The sequence below is a fragment of the Notechis scutatus genome, chromosome 4 (assembly GCF_049901735.1).
Source record: "Notechis scutatus isolate UNSWTSFEM ecotype Mainland chromosome 4, rNotScu1.2, whole genome shotgun sequence".
Classification (NCBI taxonomy): domain Eukaryota; kingdom Metazoa; phylum Chordata; class Lepidosauria; order Squamata; family Elapidae; genus Notechis; species Notechis scutatus.
Window position 1 is genome coordinate 106,483,106 of NC_142012.1, and position 24,225 is coordinate 106,507,330.

General features: G+C 35.0%; 1 protein-coding gene across 6 annotated transcripts in view; it reads right to left on the minus strand.

Moving 5' to 3' along the window:
• MKI67 (marker of proliferation Ki-67) overlaps nucleotides 1-20,138 on the minus strand; it is a 30,431-nt gene extending 10,293 nt beyond the window's left edge. For 2 of the 6 annotated variants that reach the window (XM_087964316.1, XM_087964312.1), the window contains exons 1-12: nucleotides 19,839-19,959; nucleotides 15,751-15,822; nucleotides 14,748-14,861; nucleotides 14,232-14,313; nucleotides 14,016-14,131; nucleotides 13,789-13,858; nucleotides 12,658-12,736; nucleotides 10,519-11,745; nucleotides 9,971-10,212; nucleotides 7,916-8,270; nucleotides 7,676-7,794; nucleotides 3,991-4,180 (exon numbers count right to left, since the gene is read on the minus strand). In XM_087964316.1, the coding sequence (XP_087820442.1) occupies nucleotides 3,991-4,180; nucleotides 7,676-7,794; nucleotides 7,916-8,270; nucleotides 9,971-10,212; nucleotides 10,519-11,745; nucleotides 12,658-12,736; nucleotides 13,789-13,858; nucleotides 14,016-14,131; nucleotides 14,232-14,313; nucleotides 14,748-14,861; nucleotides 15,751-15,785 (2,629 nt within the window). In that variant the 5' untranslated portion in view covers nucleotides 15,786-15,822; nucleotides 19,839-19,959. Of the gene's footprint in view, nucleotides 1-3,990; nucleotides 4,181-7,675; nucleotides 7,795-7,915; nucleotides 8,271-9,970; nucleotides 10,213-10,518; nucleotides 11,746-12,657; nucleotides 12,737-13,788; nucleotides 13,859-14,015; nucleotides 14,132-14,231; nucleotides 14,314-14,747; nucleotides 14,862-15,750; nucleotides 15,823-16,681; nucleotides 16,924-19,838; nucleotides 19,960-20,053 lie in introns of those variants that run through there. The other 4 variants (XM_087964314.1, XM_087964315.1, XM_087964317.1 and 1 more) reach the window with 4 other exon arrangements.
• Between the last annotated feature and the right edge of the window lie 4,087 nt (nucleotides 20,139-24,225).

Here is a 24,225-nt window from a genome sequence, read left to right on the forward strand (position 1 = left end):
GTATTAAGGAATTGTTTCCTGGTACAGACAAACTTCTTTTAAAAGTGGACATTATTTTCCAGCTACAGCAGAAAATGTCATTCTGAGCCCAGCATTTTCTGGCCAGCGCTTTAAAAATCCTATAAAATCGATCCAAATATGTTGGGTATTTCTTTCTAAGTAGATTTAGAAACAAGGCACTATTTGTTGCAAGCCTCTTGTGAAGCATCTGATAATACCCCTGAATTAAGACTGAATTGTCTCACAAAGGAAAGGCTTAGGAGCTTGCTTGCAAAATGTCTAATTTCCAAAAAATAGTAAACCTTAACAAACCAAACCTCTTCTCTCTTGCTTCAGTAGAAAAAACTATTTTACACATCTAGATTACTGATGTTCTGCAAGATGTCAGGATAACAGTAGCATACAAGTAGGCCTGAAAGGCTTGGCATTCTACTTCCAGACACCCATTTGTATCTAGGTATAGCTGGACTACTTTGCTGAGGTCCAGATGGCCCACTAATTATATGAAAACATCCCAATGCATCTGGAACTAGGAATTGGTGGCTAGGTATCAAGCTATTAGAAAACCCTTGACTATTCCTAGGTCCAAAAAGGATTAGATGTTAATTGGAGTAAGAACCTTAAAGACCTGCTTGCTTAAAAAACTGAAACTGCTGTGTGAAAACAATGTCCAGGAATCTGTGGCAGTCAATTCCTATCCATTTCAATTATTTTCCCTTTTCTTTGTCTAACTGGCATGAGAAGCGAACAATAAACAGCATCCGCAAACTCACATCTAAGGAGTATTTTCCACAACTCAAATAATCATCAGTGTAGAATCCTTTTTATTTTGGAAGACTCAGTAAGATTTGGGGAAAAGAATAAAAATCAACTGAGGAGCAATTGCACTTTAATCTTTGGTATTTATTAGGGCAGCCCCTGCTGAAATGCTCTCCAAAACATCAGGCACAATGATAGTCTCTTCAGTTAAGCTTCCCCACAGGGAGAGGAAGTTACTTTTCAAGCTCTTGAGAAAAAAAAGTACTTGCATCAGCAGGGTAACTTAGCAAGAATTGCTTCTTTGATCCACAAGTATGAAACTACATGTAACGCGATAACAGGAGAAAAACTGATGTTTTCTATTGTATTCTGTTATCTATAAAACATTCTAATGTTAGGAAAGAGAAGATCAGCTACAGGGTGGATGGATTCAATTGCAAGTGTTGATGAGTGCACTGTTGATAGATCAACATGGGGAAGATCTATCTTGTTACTATGAGTCAAAAATAACTTTGTGGCACATAATCAATATTCTATGTGTTGCTTTATGTCCAGGTCCATGTGTCTCTTGGCTCACCACAACAATTGATAACCTGATTGTCCCCAGCAATGAGGCATGGTAGGTTTCCCTAAACTGACTGCAGATAATAGGGAGGGAGCTACCTAGCTTAATCTCATTTTTGTTGAAACTGCTGTTGACAGGAGTATGTCCCAAAAATGGTGACCCAACCACTGGAAAATTCTGCAGTAAATCCAAGAAAAGTGAGATTTTTGGGTCTCAGAAATTAAACTGCCCAAATTAGACAGAAACACAATAAATTAAAAAAGGGGAAAGACAGCATTTCTCTTACAACATGTGATCAGGGGAAGCAAGGCCACTGTTTCTTTGTATATGGCCCACCATTGTCTAATATTTTACCTCCAATAATTCAATCGCTCCTAATAGCATGTTGGAAAGCAGTTCAAATGTAATTAAATGACTTTTAATTAAAATCTAATTGTGGATGGAGGGGGCTGTTTACATGGATGCTGCCTTTGGTAGATTTAATATAGATAGATTTAGCGGATTTGATATAATTTTACAAACCAGCTAACCTACGGTATGTAGTGCAATAAAGACAGAGTGGTCATCATACAAAAACTATGTCAGTCTTACATTGAAAGTAATAATACTTTATTTAGCAAGATGTGCAAATATTTTAGTTCAATATGGTAATTTCAAGAGTTCTGATTGTGAAATAAAGCTTGGTGTTTTGTATCATTTTGAGTGTTTCCACTGATCTCAGCAACATTAATCGAGCTGTTATACAGGAGGCTTTTAAACATGTTTCATCTTCAGTAGCAGGAAACTAAGCTCTTGGTTTAGGATGGACAAGGTGATGTGGGAGATAAATGTTACAAAAGGAGTTGAGCATGCAACCCCAAAAGAGTTTACTCAGTGCTGACCTAGATAATAATTGGTTTTTTTAAAAAGCAAAAGGGAATGTTTGCAATGGAACTTGAGAGCACAAGCAGCTGGATAAATAGGCTGCATGTATTATATTGAAGCTAAGTAATATAAAGATAAGTGTGCATGCAAACCTTTTGCACCAGCTTAGATTATATGAAGACCACTTATACAATGAGTTTTTGGTTTTAAATTTTTGAAGAACAAGAACATCTCTGCAAATCTTTCTGTCTACCAGAAATCTTGATTCTTCCTTCCAAAATGGATCCAGATGTAGGCTGCTAAGGGTGGGGGAAGGATTTAAGGCTTAGAGTAGTATTGCTTTCAATTCTAAATTTCTATGTTTCCATTATCATTCTTAATAGTGCAATATGCACCAAAGCCCCACCATCAACATTATCACTGATCATGCCCCTTCTGCTGAGAATCTCTTATTACCAAATAGTTTCTTGTAATTCTCCAGAAGATATAAAGACTGAGTTCAGGCTTATGATCATTTAAACCTCATTTCTAGAACTGGAAATAGAGTTACACAATGGTCAACTGTATCAGTAAGTATGCTATTATGCTACACCATACTTTGCTAATAGATTACATTCTTACACAATCATAGCACCATCTGTTGGCAAAGCGAGGAGTTGATATATTGGTAACCTTTAAGAATATCAACTCATTGTAAATCTAATTTCTCATAGATCACAATTTCTTAATCAATAAAATCAACCTTGGTTTTATTTCCTCTCTGTAGATAAACACACACAATAAGAATGCCTGCTCGCTTCAAAAAAAAAGAGGTGCTAATACATCTGAATTTCTTCTGAACATTAAGATGACAAAATGTAAGAGCATGTGCACTAATATTTAAAAAACTACTACAATGTGGTATTTCCATTTATATTACCTCAACAGACTTAGGAGCATCTTCGTAAAGCAAACTTATCACATAAATCTATATTATTTGCCCGAAGAACCATTCCGAGCTCACATCATCTATCCGTAAGATGCTTTGGGGGCAAATGTTTCAAGATAACATTTTGTATACATTTAAGGGATGTCTCTAATGTGCAGAATGAAAATAATGCTTTTCTGTAATTTTTAAAGCATTTGCATAAAGTGTTGAATGTGCAATTATTTTTTCTTGTCTGCACTAAGGCACCCCACTCTGCTTTTTATCTGTTATATAATTATCAACCTCTAACTTAGAAGGGGATGGGACATCTCCCTTATTGTTTCTGGCTATCTGGCAGATGTTATGGGTGCCATCAATCAAGGAACATCATCTTGTGAGTCCCAAGAAATGAACCTTTTCTGTCATGATGCCATTCGTTTAGAACATCATTCCGTCAGAAATTAGACTGGACCTGAACCTTTCACAAAGCTCTGAAAACATTTTTCTGTTCCCAGGTATGGGGATTATTAATTTGAGCCTATAAGATGGCTATGTTAATTGTTGTTTGATTGCTTTTTTTTTAAACTTTGTTGCTAGTTGTGTATTTTACTTTGTTGTTCGGTTTTTAAGTTTAATTGCTATACGCTACCAAGAACCACTATGTTGAGATGACGGAAACATGCAATAAATAAATGACATGCTATAAGGACAATTTTTTGAATCTTGAAAAAACTATTACTATTATCATCTAGTTAAATATTATATATTGCCATTGTCTCTACATAGTGTCAGTTGTAGAAAACATGGTTTTTTTCTCTATGACATATTTTATTTTTAAACAGGAAAAGTGAACTCATGTCATTTGGCATGCAAACTTGTATTAAATGAAGTTTACCTGTAAAGCTTTCATTGAGGTCACAATGCTTTTTCAAAGGATAATTGATCACCACCTTAGGAACTTGTGCAGTTATATTCAAAATTCCACTATGAGCTTTCCCAATCACAATTGGAGCAGGAGAATTTGCATGTCCTGTTGTGAAATGACCGCTGATTTTTCTTTTAGGTGTTTTTAATGAACTGTTCTTCTAAAAGCAGAATATATTAAAAATCAGTTTAATGAACCATGTCACTATATATACTGATATAAATTTAATATCCTAGTGAAAATAGTAGTTTTACATTTATTTCAATATAAGATCTTTTGAGAAAAGTCCTAATTGGCCAAGTTGTATAGGCTGAAACTGCACCATGTTTCTGATTTGCTTCAAACAATTCTGGGACCATAAAAATAAAAACAATATCCTTTCAATAGAGAAGAATTCAATAATGTGAAAACAACATTCTGGAGCAGAACAATCCAGGAAACATTGGAAACATCTTTTACTCCTTTCCAGATGACACTAATCCATTTTTTATCCAATTCAATTCAGTTTTTTTAAATAAAAATTGCAGAAAGGAAGCTATTTTTTGGATTCACTATATGTCACTTATTTACTTTTTAAAAATTATTAGATGATCTGTAAATCATTTGTCTGACATGGCATAAGGTTTCTTGCCTGAGCAGGGGGTTGGACTAGAAGACCTCTAAGGTCCCTTCCAATGACATTCTATCCTATCCTATTCCAGGAACAGCTATGTCTTATGCACTGTACATAAGTACATAAGGAAAAAAAGAGAATTTTTCAAAATAGAATAGTTTTAAATAACTTTTAAAGGAGTCTGTCCCTAATTATAAAAAGTTAAATATAACTGTACAAATGGTAGAGAAATATATCAGGAATTGAAAATGAAAATATTACTATGTAAATAGGAAAAAAGCTGACTCTGATGTACTGTCAAAAAAGGAAATGTAGTGTAAATATTTTGAAAATGTGTAATAAATATTTAAAAAAGGAGTCTGCCCTACTACTCACTGTTAACATCTCCCATAGGAGCACATATCCTATGACACATATACCAGAAGTGGAGAGGTAGAGCAGAGGAGTATTAAACACAGAAGTTCTTGCAATGAAGTAGAACTTTTTAGAGTCTTTTTATAAGTATTAAAATGCCAAGTTGGAGAAGCTGGAAACTGGAAAAAGAACAAAAGTTAGAAAATTCATAGAAAAGCACCTCAAGGCTGAGACGACTTTTCTAGGATATCTGCCAGATCTGATGGGATAGCAAGAATCAGGCAGCGATGGGCTGCAAAAGGAAGATTGTTGAATTTATATAGGTGAGACACAAGTAGGGAAGATAGTTTAGCAGACTGAAAGCCTCAGAAGTTCAAGGAAAAGCTGACCTGGGAGAAAAGACTGGGAAGAACACTCTTGCATTTCACCCAATACTTTATTATATATTAGTAACATTAAGCATCCATTAATCAGGACCACAAAGAGGAAGGGAAGCTAGTAAAATAAATTCTCATGTAAGGAGAGTTCTCACATAGACATTGGACAAGGACAGAGAGGTGGGAATGTGGAATCAACAGAATAAGAGTCATGGCTATTCTACTTTTAGCTTCCAACCTTAAACAAAGTCCCTGAAGGGAAAAAACAAAGAATACAAATATTCCTTTGGGGAGGGGGATGTTTCAGAGTGATAAAAACTTAAAAACTAAAGGTAAAAAAATAAAAGAATCAATAAATTGTTCACCAAAAAGAGAATTAAGTTAAAATAAGATAAAGGGCAAACCTTTAAAAATCTAAAGGATAAGGTTTAAATCGGGTACAATTAGTGGTTTTGGTAGGGAAAGGACTCTGAATAGTCTTGAAATATAAGGTTAATCTACACGAACACATAAACATTAAAATTTGAATTATAAAAATAAACACAATTCTTAAACCTTTTCCAAATAATTTTCTTCTATCAAATCAACTACAAATATTATTGTCACAAATTTACTAGGTATAAACTTTAAAAATGCTATCCCAAAGGTGGTTTTCAAAAGGCAACTTTTCTTTTTTTTTTTCCTTGAAAATATTTTACTTCTTATCCAAGAAGCTTCTTCAGAATTGAAGTGAAACGTTTTCAAGGAAAAAAACCAAATTCAGTACCTTTTGAAAAGCATTTTTGGGACAATCATGATCTGAATGATTGAGACTCTCTGCATTTTATAATACTTCATTTAAATTTTCAAATTACAAGAATGTCTAAATTTGTATTTTCAGTTGGCATTGATTATTACTAATTCATTTGCAATGGTTTTTTGCTGAAAAAATTAAGCAACATTTTTGGCTTAAAGTTCTCATCCTCATGACTACAAGTTTTCTTCCTCTCCATACATAATAAAACAATACAATTCTTAGTGTAGCTCCTCTTTGAAGAAGGGGAACAATGCCATCTTTCATTTGCTGCAGATAAATGGGCTGTAGGTCAGTTGATATAATTGTGTGGAGACTAGTGGTCTTATTCAACATAGCACTTTCATTTTAATTATGGTGCCAGGGTCACCCCCTAGCATTCTAAACCAAAGTATTGATAATCTCATTGGGCACAGTTATATTTGGGCCCTGGTACAGGACAATGTATTTTTACATTGTATTTTTTCCATGTTACCTACATTTCCTTTCAATCTTTTTTTGCTGCTCAAAAGAAACAACATATATCTCAAAAGCTATTCAGCAACTGCCTCATTTCTTTCATAATAAACTGAAACATTCATGTGTTGTTTGAAAAGCAGTATAGTAACTGGAAGGCTATTACAATCATGCTTATTATTTCTATTGACTAAGAAAAATCAAAGCATGGAAGTTCTTATATAATTGTGATAATTATATCAATTTAGAAGTATCAAATACATTTCATCAACACATTCATAATATGATGAAATTTGGCAATATCAATATTTGTTAAATATTTTAATCATTTAATATACCTTATTTCAGTAATTAACACTGCTTTGTAAGGCTGCTAGATGCTGATATACATTCTGATTAATTGATTTCAGGGTTGTTGTTTTGCCTCAAACCTTATTACTGGAGAAAGCCATCAGTCTTTTGCCTTCAGCAAGGAAAGTGAAATTTTACATTTCTGAAATTTACATTTTTTACTTCAGCTATTTCTGTTAGCTGTTTTTGAAGCAATTTTCAAAAATTATTTAGCTTGCTTTAATCTGTGTTTTGAGTGGCAAGCACGGCTATTTGAAATTGCTACTTTTTGCCTATGGATAATATCCATATCCCACATTTCTCATGGTTCCTAGATATGTTTTCTTTCTATTGTTTATTACATATAATTCATCCATTATTTTCCCTAATTCATTTTAAAATTTATAAAATGTGTATTCCTACCTTTATACTTCATCATGGCAATTCAGATATTTTCATTCTCCAAAATGTTGCACTAATAGAACATACTGCCTTCAATTAAAAGATCTTAAACTGTTTTAAAATAGGTTGAATTTTTCAAACTACCCCATATCTTCTATTAAAACTATTGGTGATTTTCCATAAATAAAAGGTAAAGCACTGTATCTAGAAATACTAGAGACAGAATTTAGGATTAATAAAGTATCAGAATGATCTCCTCAGTACTTGGAATCCAGATTCTTTAAGTTGAGCACTGGCGAAAAATTATACAATTATCTGTTTTGGCTATACCTTTGATGATTTTGAAGCCACTTTCTTCATTGATCTTGTTTTAAAGCCCTGTTTTGAAGCAGACTTCAGTTGCAGTTTTGGAATACCTTGTTTCACTACTTCTGCCCAAGACTTCGCAACTAAAACAACAATTGTTGAAGATTATTCACCTTAATCATTTTTAATATCTGATAATCAAATTATACTGTGTTTGAAACATAAAATGTTTAAATTCTAGCAATAGATACAATTGTAACACACCCATCAAGTTGGCTTCAGAAGCACCACTTCGTCTTTTGGAGTGAATAGTACCCATAACTCCACTTTTTCCATGTGTAGAACTTCTTCTTAGAGTACAGGGTTTGCTTTTTCCACGTGTAGAACTTCTTCTTGGAGTACAGGGTTTGCTCCTTAATGATGAAGTGGGGCTAGATACTGTTTTTTTAACTTCACTGAATAAGCTATTCATATGCATCTCTTGTGTAGTGGTTTCCTCACTCTCTGAAGGTTGATTTGCAACATGAGGATCAGAGATGCATTGTTGCCTCTGGGGTGCACTATGTGAGTCAGCTTGCCTTGACACAATCTTTTCATATTGCTTCCTCTCAAAGGAACCCTGCAGGAAAACAAATAGGTAACACACACACACAAAATCAAACTTTAGATTTTGGACAAACAACAATCATATCTATTTCCTTCAGAATTTATCAGAATGAATTAAACAATTAGATATTCACAAAAAAAAAACACCACACACAATATTTTGTGGCTTTGCTTTTGAAGACTATGAGGATATTACTATTAGTCCAGAGCGGGGCGGCATATTTTAGGTTCCAATAATGGGAGCAGATTACACATACATTGAACAACTTGCACTGATTACCATTTCAGCTCCAACTACAATTTAAAGTGCTACAGTCAATATTCTTCATAACTTGGCGCTCGGGTATCTATGGAAGATCCTCCTCTAACCAGATTTTATACAATCAATTACATCATTTAGAGAGGGGCTTTTTATTTTTAGTAGCAGCACCAAATTATGGAAAGTAGATCCCTCGGATAGATTTTAGGAACTTATTGAAAATGGAGAATGATTTTAACAGTATTTCAGTAATATCACCAGTACCTCTTGTCATTCTTCCTTCTCACTTCAATTTTGGTTTTCCAATTTAAATTGTATTTTTTTTTCATTTTGATTTTTTTACTGTAACATTCTAACCAATAACAGTCCAAAATATGTGATGGTATAAAAATCAAATAAAATCACACTACTTAGCTCTAAGCCTTTTTCATTTGCCAATCTTTTAATATATATTAAAATTAACTTCTTTTCAAATCTATTTTCAAAATAATAACATTCATCTTTAATTTTATGAAATTATGAAAAGATGTGAAGGAGTAGATAAAAAAGGAGAAGTCGGCTATTTTTAGGCATTGTCCCATCTTCATCAGACCACAGATCTGGACATTCTGGAGATGGTCAGCAGTTTTTTGGGAAATAAATAATCCAGAGCAAGGAGTGATTCATAGTCTAGCCCTGGAGCAGACCTCCTTGGAATACTGTCCCCAAAGACAGAACTTTCTGAATTACTTTCCAGGTATCTAGAAACATTCCCAAGCTCTCCACTTTTCTGTGAAATAATTTTGAGAAATTTGCTTTCTCAAATAAATATTTGGTAAGCTTTAAAGATGAATGTTATTTTTTGAAAATGCCCCAATTAAAAAATAAAAGTCAACAGTATAAATTCTGATTTCAAACATCTTATATAAAGCTACATTTGTAGGTCATCCACAATAACCAAAGGTGGCTACTTGTATTTCTGCTGGAGAGTGTTGTTTTTTTTAACAGAATATGAAATATTTACCCAATTTTGTTTTGGGAGTTTCTAACAATAGGGATAAATATTTATCAACAGATTTATTAATTTTATTTATTAAATTTATTTGCTACCCATCTTGCCATTACACTACTCTGAAATAAAATTGCCAATTTTTAAATAGAAGAAGCATTCAGGTGCAATATATCACCAACTCCTCTCAGAAATAATTCTAGAGAAATATTTAGGTGTACTAAGAAGTGCATAGCTTACATTCCTCCTCCCCATTCCCAAAATATTTCTAAATTCTATTATTTAAAATTTCTGATCAATTGTTTTAACATAATACAGATACATTATTTAAAATACAAAGCTTTCAGTATGAATAGTGAAGTTTAAACAAACATATGTATACATATTGTTGTGGGATCAAGAGCAATTCTTTGATTCAAAGGTAAATATCCCTAGCAATCAGTTGTTCTGTCAATCAATCCCTTACCTGTATTACAGACTGACTTAATTCTGCAGCTTTTTTCAGAACTGCTCGTGGTGAGTTTCCAAATGGCATACTTAGTCTCGCTGGAATGGCTCCTTTTTTAAGTGGCGAGTTTGGAGGTAAGCGCTTATCAAAGAGTTCAGGACTCAGTTGACCACCAAAAGAAACTCTCTTCCTCTTTCCAAGGGATTGGACTAGAAAATCTAGTTCTGTACCTCTACGCCTTTGAGGTGATTTCTTAGCCTCTATAAATGAATAGTAAATTATAGCAAAGTGAACACAATGGCTTTCATCATTACTACAATTAAAAAGTTTGCACTCAGAATTGTTTAATTTTAAAAAATTCTATAAACTTTTTACACTTTTGGTATCAATATTTTCAATCATAACTAAGGCACTAACATTTTAAACAACTGAATCTGTTTCTACTAACAATATCAAACAAACCAATTAACTGACAGAAAAAAATAAGCTGGTAATTTTTTATCTTAACCAAAGTTACTGGGGACAGCAAATAACAACTATAATTTTTTGATATAAATTGTATTTACCTGACTTTTTATTAAGTGGACATAATACATTCATTTCAGAGACAGCATTAACCTTGGCTGATGTTTGCTCTCTGCTTTCATAAGAACTGGAAAAAGTAGATATATCGTTTTTCATATTAACATTCTGCTCATGGTTTTCTGTTCCTATTTTATTTTCATTTGTAGGACATTTTGTTTCCAAGTTTTTTTCAGGAATCTCATTTGCCATTATTTCACTGGTTTGGGAAAGATCTGCTGGGATTATCGATTCTTTATCTATTGCCTCTGTACAAGAATATTCATTTGAAATAATTTTATTTAGTTCAATGTTATTGCAGTTTTCACTAGTATTAAGATGAAGTGAACTGAAAACAGTACTAGAATTTCCATCTTCTGAATCTTTCAGATTTAGCACTGCTTCTGTAACGAGTTCTCTATTTTCATTTGTTTTAGAAGATATATTTTCAATCAAAATACCAGATTCAGGCTCCTGCCCACTAACTTGTACGGGACACTCTTTCATTTCTTCAGAGCTCTTCATTTTGTTCAGTGAATCTCTTTCAACCCCTGTCCTTCTGGACCTGGAAGATCTTCGAGGCTTTCTAGAACATGGACTGGAATAATTTTGAGTACTCTCCTGGCTAGGCTTTGCTTTGGGCAAAGTATTTTCTATAGATGTGAAAGCATCTGTTATGTTAAATTTGTTAAGGCATTTAGCCTTTTCTGTATAATCCAATGACAGTATACATGATTCAGGGAAATGCTGTGCACTCTGCTGATTGGCTTTAAAATGTGCGCACTTTTCCAATTCATTCTCTTCTATGTTCTTAAAATCTGACTGATTTGCACCTTCACATTCTTGTTTCTGTTGCATATCACAATTTTGAGTGCTTGATTTTTTAGATTTCTTCTTTTCGAATGTTGGTATTGGACTTGCTACACCACCATGCTTTCCTTGAATTTTACTATCTTCAGATTGTTCAACTTTAGTTAACTTTGCTTGATTCACTGCAGACCTCCTAGATCTTGAGCGAAATACATCTTCCATCAAGGTCTCATTACCAGTATTTTCCTTTACATTGCCTGTGCCATCTTCATGTTTCATTAATTCATAAAGTTTGCTAAAAGGAGACAATTCATTTGCTTTTTCAATACTGTGCATTTTGTACTTAAATTCAGGTGGGTCGCTGTATTGTTTTTGAAGTTTCTTCTCATTTCTTCTGGGAGAGCAAGTTTCACATTTCTTGCCTACAGGAATATGAAACAGGCAGTTTTAAAAATCTGTTTTCTTGAATAAAGTTAAAATTATTTTTGAATCATTATATGGATAAAGTACTAATCAGAAAGTAATTTTTGAGGAATTATGCAGACGTTTACAAATCCTTAGAAAAAAGTGCTTCACAGCACACACGGGTGTGTACAAAACATCTCTTTTCAAAGCAGTCTTTTTTTTCAGCCTCGAGCAACAGCTTTGTAACCTGTTTCCAACAATATCCACTTGCTTGTGACTGCCCGCTTTGAAAATGTTCTCAATGGTAACAGCTAGAAACTGTTTAGGAAGCAACTGTATAAATCTGCAAAAATATATCACTTTTTTAGTGATATTAAAAGATGTGCTTTGGGCAGATCTGCATACATTACAATTTACCTCCTTCAAATAACTTGCATAATTCTATTAAATTCAACAAATCAAAACTTACAGAAGCCAAATTTTATTTGTAATTGCCAAACAATATAGTATAAATATATGCAAACAGATTATTTGCAATTATCCAAATCACTTACCTTAAACATGGTTCTAATCAGTGAAATTTAAGGAATAGATTTGTTCATAAGCTATTTTATGAAAGTTACTTAATGGACAAGAAAATATATGGGTCACTCTCTAAAATGTAATTTGCTGTGAAATATTGTTTCTAATATAATTTTAAGACAAGCCTGTTTCTCAACTCTTCATTATCGTGGTTTGATAAACTGGGTCACTAACAGGCTCAGAAAATCATTCATCGATGAAACCAAATCCATTCATGTATTTTAACAGCAAATTCCTAATGGCTGCTTTCATTTGTTTTACCACTCAGTGGTAAACACATCCTTTTTATTAATAAAATCATTAATATAATAAAAAAATTATAGAAAAGGAACAAAAAAAATACCAACCAGTAATTGGAGAACTTTTGTAATCTGAGTTTTGTGGGTGCAGCAAGTCCATCTGTTGCATATGCTGAACATGAAGAATCTGTAACATTAAACATAATGCAATAGAACAAGGAATTTAATGCTTCTTTTAAGCTTTCCATTTTTCTTGTAAAATAACTTTCCACTGATAATTTCTTAGAATGATTGAAAAGATAATATAGTATTTTTCGTCTCTCATCTAAAGCCAAGAGTATTATGCAATCTGTAATTGTCAGGACTCAGCACTAGAATTTTGAATTGAATTTTAGAATTCAATATGGACATCCACTGGGTAAACCATTACTATTATTTCCAAAACTCACGAGCTTTCGAAAAACTATTGGACCCCCTACTTCAAAACTTCTATGTATAAAAACTTAATTATTTACAGTGAAAGAAACATATTTACAGTAGTTCTCTGAACATTAAGTGCTGTGCAGATACATTATGCAGAATCTAAGGCTGCAATATAATACCATTGAGGAAAATTCCAATTAAGATTAGATTCTGTATATATGAAAACTAATACCACTGTCTAAATCTCAATGATACATTTATTGTCTCCCCTTTCAATGTTCCATATATGAAACCTCAGTTCAACAGACCTCAACATAACAAATTACGTAACTAAAGAAATTATGTAACTGACATAATTTAAAATAATGTAAATCAATACTTAAGTCTTCTCCCTCCTCTTAAATGACCCATTAGTTTCAAGTTCATCTTAAGATCTTACAGGCTTTGTCTTTTACTTTCAATTAGATATTCTAACCCAGCTCACGATCAAGTAGAGAAACTATTAATAATCTTTCATAAGTCAAGTGTCAACTTACAGCACTAACTCCCTTTCTTTTTCCTTGTAGAAAATATGAATGACAGACCAAAGGAAATATCTTAATTTTCTAAAGCCCAACACCAAAACTAAATGTTGTGTTTCCTATGAATTATAATTATAATATAGTGTGGAATAGAATGACTAAAAATGAAATGTAACTGGTAATGATCAATTACTAAATCAAGTCAAAGAGCAACATACTGAAGCATTTATTAATTTCTACATTTTTATTATTGTCCCCTTCTCCCAAATTAAGAAAAACATGATTTTTATTTTACCTGTAATGTTTCCTTCTCTTGAGATCTAGAAAGTCTCTTCTGAGGAAGTGGGGGAGGTGGATATTCAAACCTATTCAAGTAAAAAGATTAGTTAAATTAAAATTAATCCAACTTTTTTTCCTATCAAATTCTTTTAAAATCTCCTTGATTTTTACGTTTCTAAAAAGCAATGGCTGACATACCCTATTTCTAGCACACCCATATTTGCTTATATTATTGTTACATACCTGAAAGAACGATCAATAATTGTCAGTATATCTCCATGTTTTAAGTGTGTGGGATCTTGAAAGTGATTCCCATTTAGCTGTGTTGGATTTGCAGAACTCAAGTTAAACAGCACTGCCTAAAAATACATAGTAATAAAATTATGTATATCCAGATCAATCAATGAAACACAAGTACCAGAAATATTACGACTGCATAACAAAAGTAATAATACATACCTCTTTATTTTCATTGACTTCAATTTTACAATGTTCTTTAGAAACTTGAGGCAGCTGGATTCGAATATCACATTTTTTTTCCCTTTAAAATATAATGAAATTATTACAAGGTTATCAGTTCAAATTATAACTACATGCTCTTCTACATACATCTCTTAAAATATATTGTGATCTCTACCTAATTCATTTCCACTTAGTATAACAAGGCAATGCAGCTGTTGCTGAAGATGCATTGAGACAACCTGATTTTTAGGTTGAGTTTTAAGAACTTCTAAAATAAATGGTTAGGTTTTTGATTAGACAAATATCTTGCATAAATATACATCGAAGCAGATCAAATCCATTATATGTGACATGCATTGCGTGACTAGAAAAATAATATATATCACAATGAAGGAGTGCAGGAAAGTAAGTTATGACAATACCTAAAACTTATGCCATAAAAAGGACAGCCTACATCACAGTTACACAAAGAAATTCCTACATAAATAAACCCGTATCAATTTAAAGTCCTACCTTCCAAACAAACAAGAGCTTGCGGTGAGCGGAAAATGATTTCCATCGGTCCCATTTCTCTTAACAACAACAATTTGGCCAAAAAATGGCATTTTCAATTTGTATATCTTACCTCTAAGGAAAAAATAAAATGAACATTATTGCAGATTTCAGCACAACTTGGTGACCATATGTGGAAAATTCATGGTTGTGTATATTGTTTGCTACCACAACTGAGGTGACAGGTCCTTTTCTATTTTTTGAATAGAAAAAAATTACATTATATTATGTCTACAGGAAAAATGTGTTTTAAGTCTATAATGGACTTCCGGCTATCAGCATTGTGTCACATCCCCTGGTCATGTGATCTGGGTGCTGGGCAACTTATTTTCACTTATGAAGTTGTCAAGAACCCTGAGAGCATGGGGTCACCATCTACAATCTTCTGATGGCTTCCCCAGAAAGTCAATGAAGACTTACTTAACAGTAATTTGTTTGTTGACTACTTAGTGCAAGTAAATTTTTAAAAACCCAGGAACTTAAATTGTGAAAAAAAATCAAGAGGGAAAAAGAAAAATCACAATAATCCATTAATGTGATGTAGAAGGATTAATGCAGTCTACATGTTTTACTTTGGACCCCAGAATTTATTCATTTTATCATCTTACATCTATCTGTATTAGAATTATAGTTAGCAATCTCAGTTGCTTTAAATATTAGATGGATATTATCTTATACCAGATAATCCTCTTAATGTTTTCTGGAATGAGAATGCAACCTAGGACAGAGTGGTGGGTAGACTACATCCCCAATGAACTATTTCTGACAGAATATTCAAAGACCTTACCAGGCTTGGACTTTGAGAATCTGAACTACTCACTAGGTGAACTTGGATTTCAGGCCTCCTGGAGCTGGGAAGATACTTTATGACATCAGAACAAGGGCAGGGGAATTGAGATGCAGGCCAATGTGTAGTATGAGTAGCAAACTCATAAGTGATGTCTGATCTTAAGCTTGACATTACCTGCTTGAATTAGATGCTGGGGAAGTTTCCTGCATGAACTGCAAGTTTACATTTCTCTACCCACAGCTGTACCTGTAAAAGAAAAAAAGCATAGATTAACTCAGAAACCGAAGCCTTCTGTAATAAGGAAAAAGCAATAAACCTATTTATTGAAAAACACAATATTTTTCTTACATCTAAAATGGATATCTATTTGTACTTAACCCTTCTCTTCAACTAGGTTCACCTAGTACAGGCAGAATACATACTGTTTTGTTGTGTTAGATTAAAATAGCAAGCCAATCACAGCACCTGAAACATTCTCAGAATAGCTTTGTTTTATATGAAAGTTGGTACAAAACCAGTATTGGTAGAGGACAGGATAAAACCTCCTGTAATGTGGACAAATTACCTGAATTAGGATCACTGACACCAGCTAGCTTCAGCTTGAAACATTTGGGAAGTCGATTTGGATGGTTTAAAAAGACCAGTCGCCAAATTCAAGGATAAAACCATTCAGATCTACCTATAGCATTCTTAAGCTAGAGCATTGTGCTGATATCTGCTGGAAAATTTCATTAGCAGTAATTGTATACCACATCATAGAAATTACATCAAACCTAGTCTCCACAGCGCTCACCAAAATGCATGATTCAAAGAACTGTAACAAAGTAGCTGCCGTTTATCTCATAAGGCATAAAACCAGTTCATTCCTTTGTTCCTCTTCTGCTTCCGTTTCAAGCCACGGTATGTTATTTTTTAGATCGTACGTTAGCAAAAATAAATCATTTTCTTACAGTCTTAAGATCTGTAGGCGTCCTGTTAAGGACCACTAGCGAGCTAAACCAAAAAGGCCCCCGTCCCGTCCCCCCCATTAAATATCCTGCACATTCATTTCAATTGCCCTCTAGCCTGAACACCACCGCGGACAACATCGCAGTCAGAAACTCACGGCGCCTTCTTTTCTTTCCTCAAGCCTGGCACATCTCGTTTCCCAGCACCAACTCCTTTGCTTCTTCCTTCAGCAAATCACCCCGAAGAAACCCCGCCCGCACAGCAGCCGTTGTCACCCGGCCCCGCGCGTTCCCCGTCAACGGCACACCCGGGACCCCCTCTCGCCTCCGAGGCAGCAGCACCACCGCGCGCGCGCGCGCGCCAAATCTCCCCTTCCGCTCATTCAAACCGGCCGACTCCTCCCCGCCCTCGGAGGCCGCTGCAGCCTCACGTGTATCCTTCCGCCCGAATCTCAAGACTGCGCCGGGCGGGCGTTAATTCTTCCTCCCTGTGAGGGACCGCATTACCTGGATCCCCACGCGCTCATTTGCCGATGCAGACCTTGGACAGCTTCTTGAGCGCAAGTAGAGCACTTCTACCACCACCTGTGAATTTGGTTTTTTTTAAAGCGATCGACGGATTCTGATTGGTCAACTGTGTAGTGATGTCAGGACAAAAGTAATCCAATAGGGAGGGAGTCCGAATGGGCTTCAATTTTTAAACATAGGTTAGACTTTTCCCCCCACCCGCGTTGCGATACACTTTCCTTTACTATTTTGAACTGAAGACTATATTGTGGCAATCTATGTTTTTTAAAGAAATGCTCAGCTCTGCAATGGATCCCACTCCAAAGGAAGGGGAGGAGGACGTACATGCATCAGTTATCTCATGCTTATCATATTACCATAATGCACTTTACATGGATCTGCCCTTGTTTTCTGGATGCAGTTCAAGATAGCTATCACCTTTTAAAGCTCTTCAGATTATCTGATAGATTGCCTTCTCTTACATTCATCTACCTGTCAAATACAGTCAACTACCTCAAGGTCCCACCCCTATGGGATTATCACTTAATAAAGCTTTGGAACCTGGTAATTTCAATAATCTCATGACTCCAGGTATTCCCTCCCAGCAGAGATTCACTCAGCCTTGTTCCTTTTCAGCTTTAGGGAAATTTTGGGGTATTCAGAATTGAGTGATCTACAAACCAACTGACTGAATAAATAGAAAGTAGTTGCTAAATACTGGCATAATAGTTTTGAAATTTTTCACTTTTAAGTCATTTAAAAAGCAGAAAATGTCGTTAGTTCTTGGGAGTATTTGATTTTAATGTTATTATTACATTAATCTATCTTCATTCTGTGCATTGCTTACTTTTGCACCCTTTTGCTCATGAAGACTTCAAGCGCATTCAAAAATGCAAAAAATGTTCTACTATAGTGACCAGCTAAGCTTAGATGACTTTATACTCTTTGCATGCTCTTGGTTCCTACTGATGTACATGCCTTTATGTATGATAGATTGTATCATCTTCAAATGTTACCTGAATCCCTCTCAATCTACTGGACAAAGAATAGAAAGAACATTCAGATCTAAAGTCAATAATCCACTATCAATGTTGCTTTCTCCCTTTCCCACATCCACTCCCCAGTCTGTTTTTACTTTTTCACAGGGGGCATTAAGGCATAAACAAATTTAGAAGAGGCTAATTTCAAAACATGTTTAAATTATGTCTTCATGAATTTATTAGAATTTAGCATTTTATGCCAGAAAGTATTCCTACTGTGAAAGAAATTGAAGTAGTTGTGCATCATGTATGAAAAATTAAAACACAGAAATTTTTTATCCTCATATTTCTTTCAATCTGGACAATCATTCTATTGTGTATTCCAATGGAACAACCTTAATGTCAGAAGTATTTTATTTTTATAGAAACATTTTATTTTTCCATCATAGCAAATAATGTGTCCCTGCTATGACTTTACCAGTAGATGGGATGGTACTGCTGAATACTCTTCCATTCTAATAGAACTTTTGTTTTAATAGATGATTTTTAAAAATAAGCAACTTGGAAGAAAGTTCAAAATGTTCAACACAACAGCCACTTAGCTCAGCAAAAAGCAATTGAAATCACACAGACAGAGCTTAAGTATTGGAAACATTTCCTTCTCTCTGACAATACAGTCCTTCTTGTATAAGGACACTGACATCCGTGCAAGCTCAAATGTAAAAACAAAAAAAGTAGACACAATTTGGCATTAACTGCCTTGAATTGAAAACGATATTAAATCAGTATGAGCAGTTTGTTGACAAATGCACAACAAAAGCAAGAATGTAGCTTTATTTTCAGAACAAAACCTCTATCAACCTCATTAGGAATATTTAAAATGCATAAAGAGCACTTTTCATTTTCCATATTTACAGGTTCTATAGAGGTAGGAAAAATCATGAAACTGTACTTCCAAGGAGAGACATCACATTTATCCATAAATTGAAGCTTGCTCTAAATTCTCCATAGCAAGAAACATAAAAAGAAATCTTGTTTATTCACAAGCCAAATGCAATATCCCTTACTCGTTTATTTTATGAGTTGATCTAAAATCGTCTTAGGACTGAGTAAAACTTTCTACAATATGGGCAAATTAAACTAAGCTTGGAAGATGAAATCAGGCAGTTTCAGCTTGGAAACGCTAATTGGAAATTAGGTTTTTATGATTTAATAGACCATGAGCCAGATTCAAGGATAAAGCCGTTTTAAAGCTATATGTGGCATTCTGTAAGGTATTGTGCTGATTTCTGCTGGAGAATTTCATAATAACCGTATACCACGTCACAGAACCGTTTGAAAACACACCAAAACCTCGTCTCTTCTTAACACAGCGCCCACCGAAAGAACTGTAAGAATAACTGCTATTTATCTCAAAAGGCACAAACTCAGTTCGTTCATTAGTTGTTCTTCTGGCTTTCGTCTCAAGCTACGATTTAAATTATCTTTTTTAGATCGCACGTTAGGAAAATAAAATAAATCCCTTTCTTAGATACAAGTCTACGATCTGCAGATGCCCCGTCCAACGGGGCATCTGCAGATTGTAGACTGTATCTAAGAAAAATATTTGCTTTTACTAACGCACGATCTAAAAAAGATAATTTAAATCGCCACGTGCGATAAATGTGCTCTAAGCAAATCAAAGGAACCAACAAACCCTCATCCTATCTTTAAATATCCAGCATCACCATTCAGTCCATTTCACTTGCCCTCCAGCCTGAGGACCACCGCGGACAACATCCCTTCCCGCGCACAGGAGGCATTGTCACCCGGGCCAAGAGTCCCTCACCTGTCCTGCGCGTTCCCCGTCAACGGTACACCCGGGAGCCCCTTTCGTCTCTGAGGCAGCAGCCCCACCACGCGCGCGCCAAATCTCCCCTTCTGCTCATTCAAACCGGCCGACTCCTCCCCGCCCTCGGAGGCCGCTGCAGCCTCACGTGTATCCTTCCGCCCGAATCTCAAGACTCCACCGGTCGTGCGACAGTTAATTGTTCATCTCTTTACCTGAATCCCTGCACCGATCCACATCTTGGACAGCCCAGGAACTTCTTAAGCGCAAGAATCGCATTTGGATTTTTTAAACGAGCTCGGCGGATTCTGATTGGTCACTTGGTAGTGATGACAGTGCCAATGTAATCCAATAGGGAGGGAGTCCAGAAGGACTTCAATTTTTAAACGTATCGTAGGATAGGCTGGGAAGTTTTTTTTCTTCCCTACCAGCGTGGCGATACACTTACCTTTACTATTTTGAGTGAGAGACTCCAATATTGTGGTAATCTATTTTGTTTTTGTTAAGAAATGCCCCACAAAAATTCCTTGAAGAAATTAGTAGAGATGTCATCTGGATTGCATAATACCGAGTATCAGCGTGTCCCACGTTTACATTTTAGATAGTGAAATCATAACATAAGTCGGGGTCTTCAAACTTAAAACTTGCAAGTTTTAAGACTTGTGGACTTCAACTCCCAGAATTCCTGAGGTAACATGACTGGAGGAGGAATTCTGGGAGTTAAAGTCCATAAGTCTTAAACTTGCAAGTTTGAAGACCCTGACCTAAGGAGTTTTTAGCACCAATTGTATTTTTTTAAAAAGTATCAATGTTATTCTGCCTAATATGTAAATTTTAGTGTAGATGAATTTCAAAATATACTCGTAGGTATTCCTATTAATACACTTAAGGGAGCCCTTTTGGTCTTTTCCAGTCCCATGGTAATGAGATAGCATTAGTTTAGAATGGCTATCCCATGGTGAAATCACAAACTAAATACCATGGGAGGTGGTATTTACAACATTACAGCAAGGAAGAAAGGGAGGAAATGGATTTCTTCAAAATCTAATTTTCCAGTCTCTAGATTATCGCTTTTATAGCACAATTGCTACTCTTCTCTCCATGTTTTTAGATAGTCTTCCCCTTTCTCAGGACTGATTTCAGACTGTAGTAGTTGGGCAGAATAGATCCTGCATTTGGCCTATCTCTGTGGGAAACTGCAGGATTTGGCACTCCCCTATCTTCTATTTAATGTCTACAGGAGGCCTCTGGGTGAGCTTCTTTGTCAAGGGATGAAGTCAGTGGTGGGATTCAATTTTTTTTTACTATCAGTTCTGTGGGTGGGGCTTGGTGAGTGTGGCTTGGTGGGCGTGGCAGGGGAAGGAAAATCTCCATTCCCTCCCCACCCCACTAACCTGCTTTCCAGCTCCATTCTCCTTTGCAGGGCAACAAAAGAAGACCCAGCTGATCAGCTAGGATTCAGGAGGCAGAGAATAGATGGGGGTGGGGCCAGGCACAGGTGCCGGTTCTCCGAACTACTCAAAATTTCCGCTACCGGTTCTCCAGAACTGGTCAGAACCAGCTGAATACCACCTCTGGGTGAAGTCTACGTTATACAATTTTCTTCCCTGGTAGAGAGGTTATTTCCAGCCCTTTCAACATTCAGAAGCCCCTTAAAATCTGACTATGCCATCAGGTTTGAGATTCCAAGAAATCTTGCAATGGTTCCCTTACTGCCGTTAAAATATTTTCTTTCCTTTGTGCTTTTGTTATAGTTTTCGTAGTTTTTATGTTTGTTTTTAACACATATTTTCCCCTTTTAGTACAGTACCCAGAGTCATTCTGTACTTCTGTGAATTGGATAGCTATAAAAAATATGATAAATAAAATGTGATAAGTACTGTTTTAAAATCTTACATTTAACACATGGAAAACTTTTGCTTTGGATTTACATATATAAATGTCTTACATGAACATTGAACTACTTTTCTTTCAGACTTGGAAATAAAAACTGTCTCAGATGTGTTAATAAAACTGTATGACCAAAGGTGATCAAGCTTAATACTTCCAATTATTAACAGGTCTAATTGCCCTTGGAACCAGGAGTTCCAACTAAGAAGACTCCAAAATTCAATCTATTAGCTATAACTGTTTGGTTCCTCACTTATTAACTGTTAATTGTTTTAACAGTCTTGCAATTTTCTCACTTCCTTTTTGCAGTTATTGTATTCTCAGTCTTTTAATTATGTTTGGGCTTGGATGATAAATAAATTTGACTGATTTTTCTAATATATTTTTGAAGGAAGAGTAAATATCATAGTATTCAAAGGCAAAAAGGTGCCTATCAGTTTTTACCTCAGTCAGTGTGTATCATTCATGACAGAAGATTTTATTGGACAGAATCACTTTGGTTTTACAAAGCAAGTTTGAAATATATATTCAGAGAGTATGCAAAATGCAATACTCAAAGTTTTTCTACAAAAATAATGGGATAAATTAGCAGTAGTGTTATCACATCAAAAATATAAATATTTATACAGATGCCTACAAACGAATTTCTTTGGCCTAGAGAGTACTTAGTGAATTGACTTCAAATATTGTCAACATTGTTTACTATATTTTTTTATAAAAGGAAATAGAGTTCAATATGGGTGCCATTCTTTTTAATGACAATAGCTAGACAGTATGGTATAGTTCAAATATTGGACTAGAGACACCCAAATTCATATCATTCCCATCATTGGAACCTCCTTCTATCACTCTGAGATAGTCAACCTCAGGTAGGTTACCTCACAGAGTTCTTGTGAGGAAAATAAAATTGTGTGAGGAACAAATGCTATGTACACAACTTTGATTTCCTGATTGAACCTTGATTTCCTGAATGAAAGGCAGGATTAAATCTAGTATCAAAGATATTATAGTAAATATTACTAATAATAAATATATTAATGTAAACCATAGCATCTTCTGAGAATTCAATAATATTTTATGTCAGAGTCAGTTGACATGCCTTTTTTATTTCATAAAATCACAAACAGCATATTTACATTTTTGTATTTATAAGAATGCAGAAGTCTAATCCTTTCATAGATAAAAATATTTGCATACATTTATGGATGAATTCTATATAATGATGGTATTGAGATGTAAAGTTCTTCCAAGTAATATCTTTAAAAAGTAGATGGGGATTGTAGCAAATTAAAAATAACAAGTATCAGAAAGTTTATATACAGTAATAACAACCTCCTAAAGTGCTATATATTGGTATACCAAATAAAAATTTTAAAAAATCAGTTATATATTCTGTCCTCTACCTGGAGTCTTAGTTTAGTTTGTTGTCATTGCACCTCATACAAAGAAATTAAATGCCATCTTTATCCTATGCTTGTGATAGAAGTCAAAAAGCTTTTCATCTGCTCCCCCCTCCCTTCCTCTAACAGCCTTCTGATCTGGGGTCAGAGAAATCCATTTCCACTTACAAAATACAATGTTTCCTTAAAGGCAATAAATCACTGACAGGCAGGAATCTGGTGCTTAGCACCTCTGCCTGGCCAAGATCTTTCCTGGTGAAAGAGATAAGAGACAAAATACTGTATTTTCTAAGTTTCTCTGACCATAAAAGTATCACATCTGTGTTTCCTGTTTCTTGGTGACCAGAAACTCACTCTCTCATGCTCAAAACAATATAAAAACCTTACTGATGTGCCAGTCTGTGGTCAGCTTCTCCCAAAAGCAAACCTTGTATTGTTTTTGGAACAACAACAACAACAACAACACCTCCTTTCCAAAAGCAGCCAGCCCTTGCATCTTGTTTGCTTCCTGACTCAGAAGGAACCCAGAAATTCTCCCAACAATTGAATGCCTTTTGGTGGGGGGGGGGGTTTCTCTTCTTTTCTCCTGTCACTTCTGGGATATTGCATTCTTCCTCATGCATTTCTGGAAGTGAGTCTTCATTTGAGCTGCAAATATTGTTTCCTGTAGACTTCCTTCATTAGATAAATGTAGTAGGATTCCAAACCAAGTTTATCTGCTGCAACATTTCTTTTGCTATTGGTAATGATGCGCTGCATTTATAGTGCCTCAATTTCTCCTGTTGCTTAACTTCAGTTCACACTTGGGGAACATTTTGCTTCCACATTTTATCTCACTTTCTGCTATTTATTGTATGTGTGTGTGAGAGTGAGTGCGAGAGAGAAAATCCTCCTAATACAATGTTTCTTAACCTCAGCATCTTTTAAGATGTGTGGATTTCAACTCCATAAACTGTTCACAAATTCCATAAATTCACACATCTTAAAGGTGTTGAGGTTAAGAAACACTGCTCTAATACAGAAGTCATTTTCAAGAGTGAATGCTTCAGTAGGCCCAAAGATGCAGTTTTCCTTCTAATCTCCCTGATCTTCACATG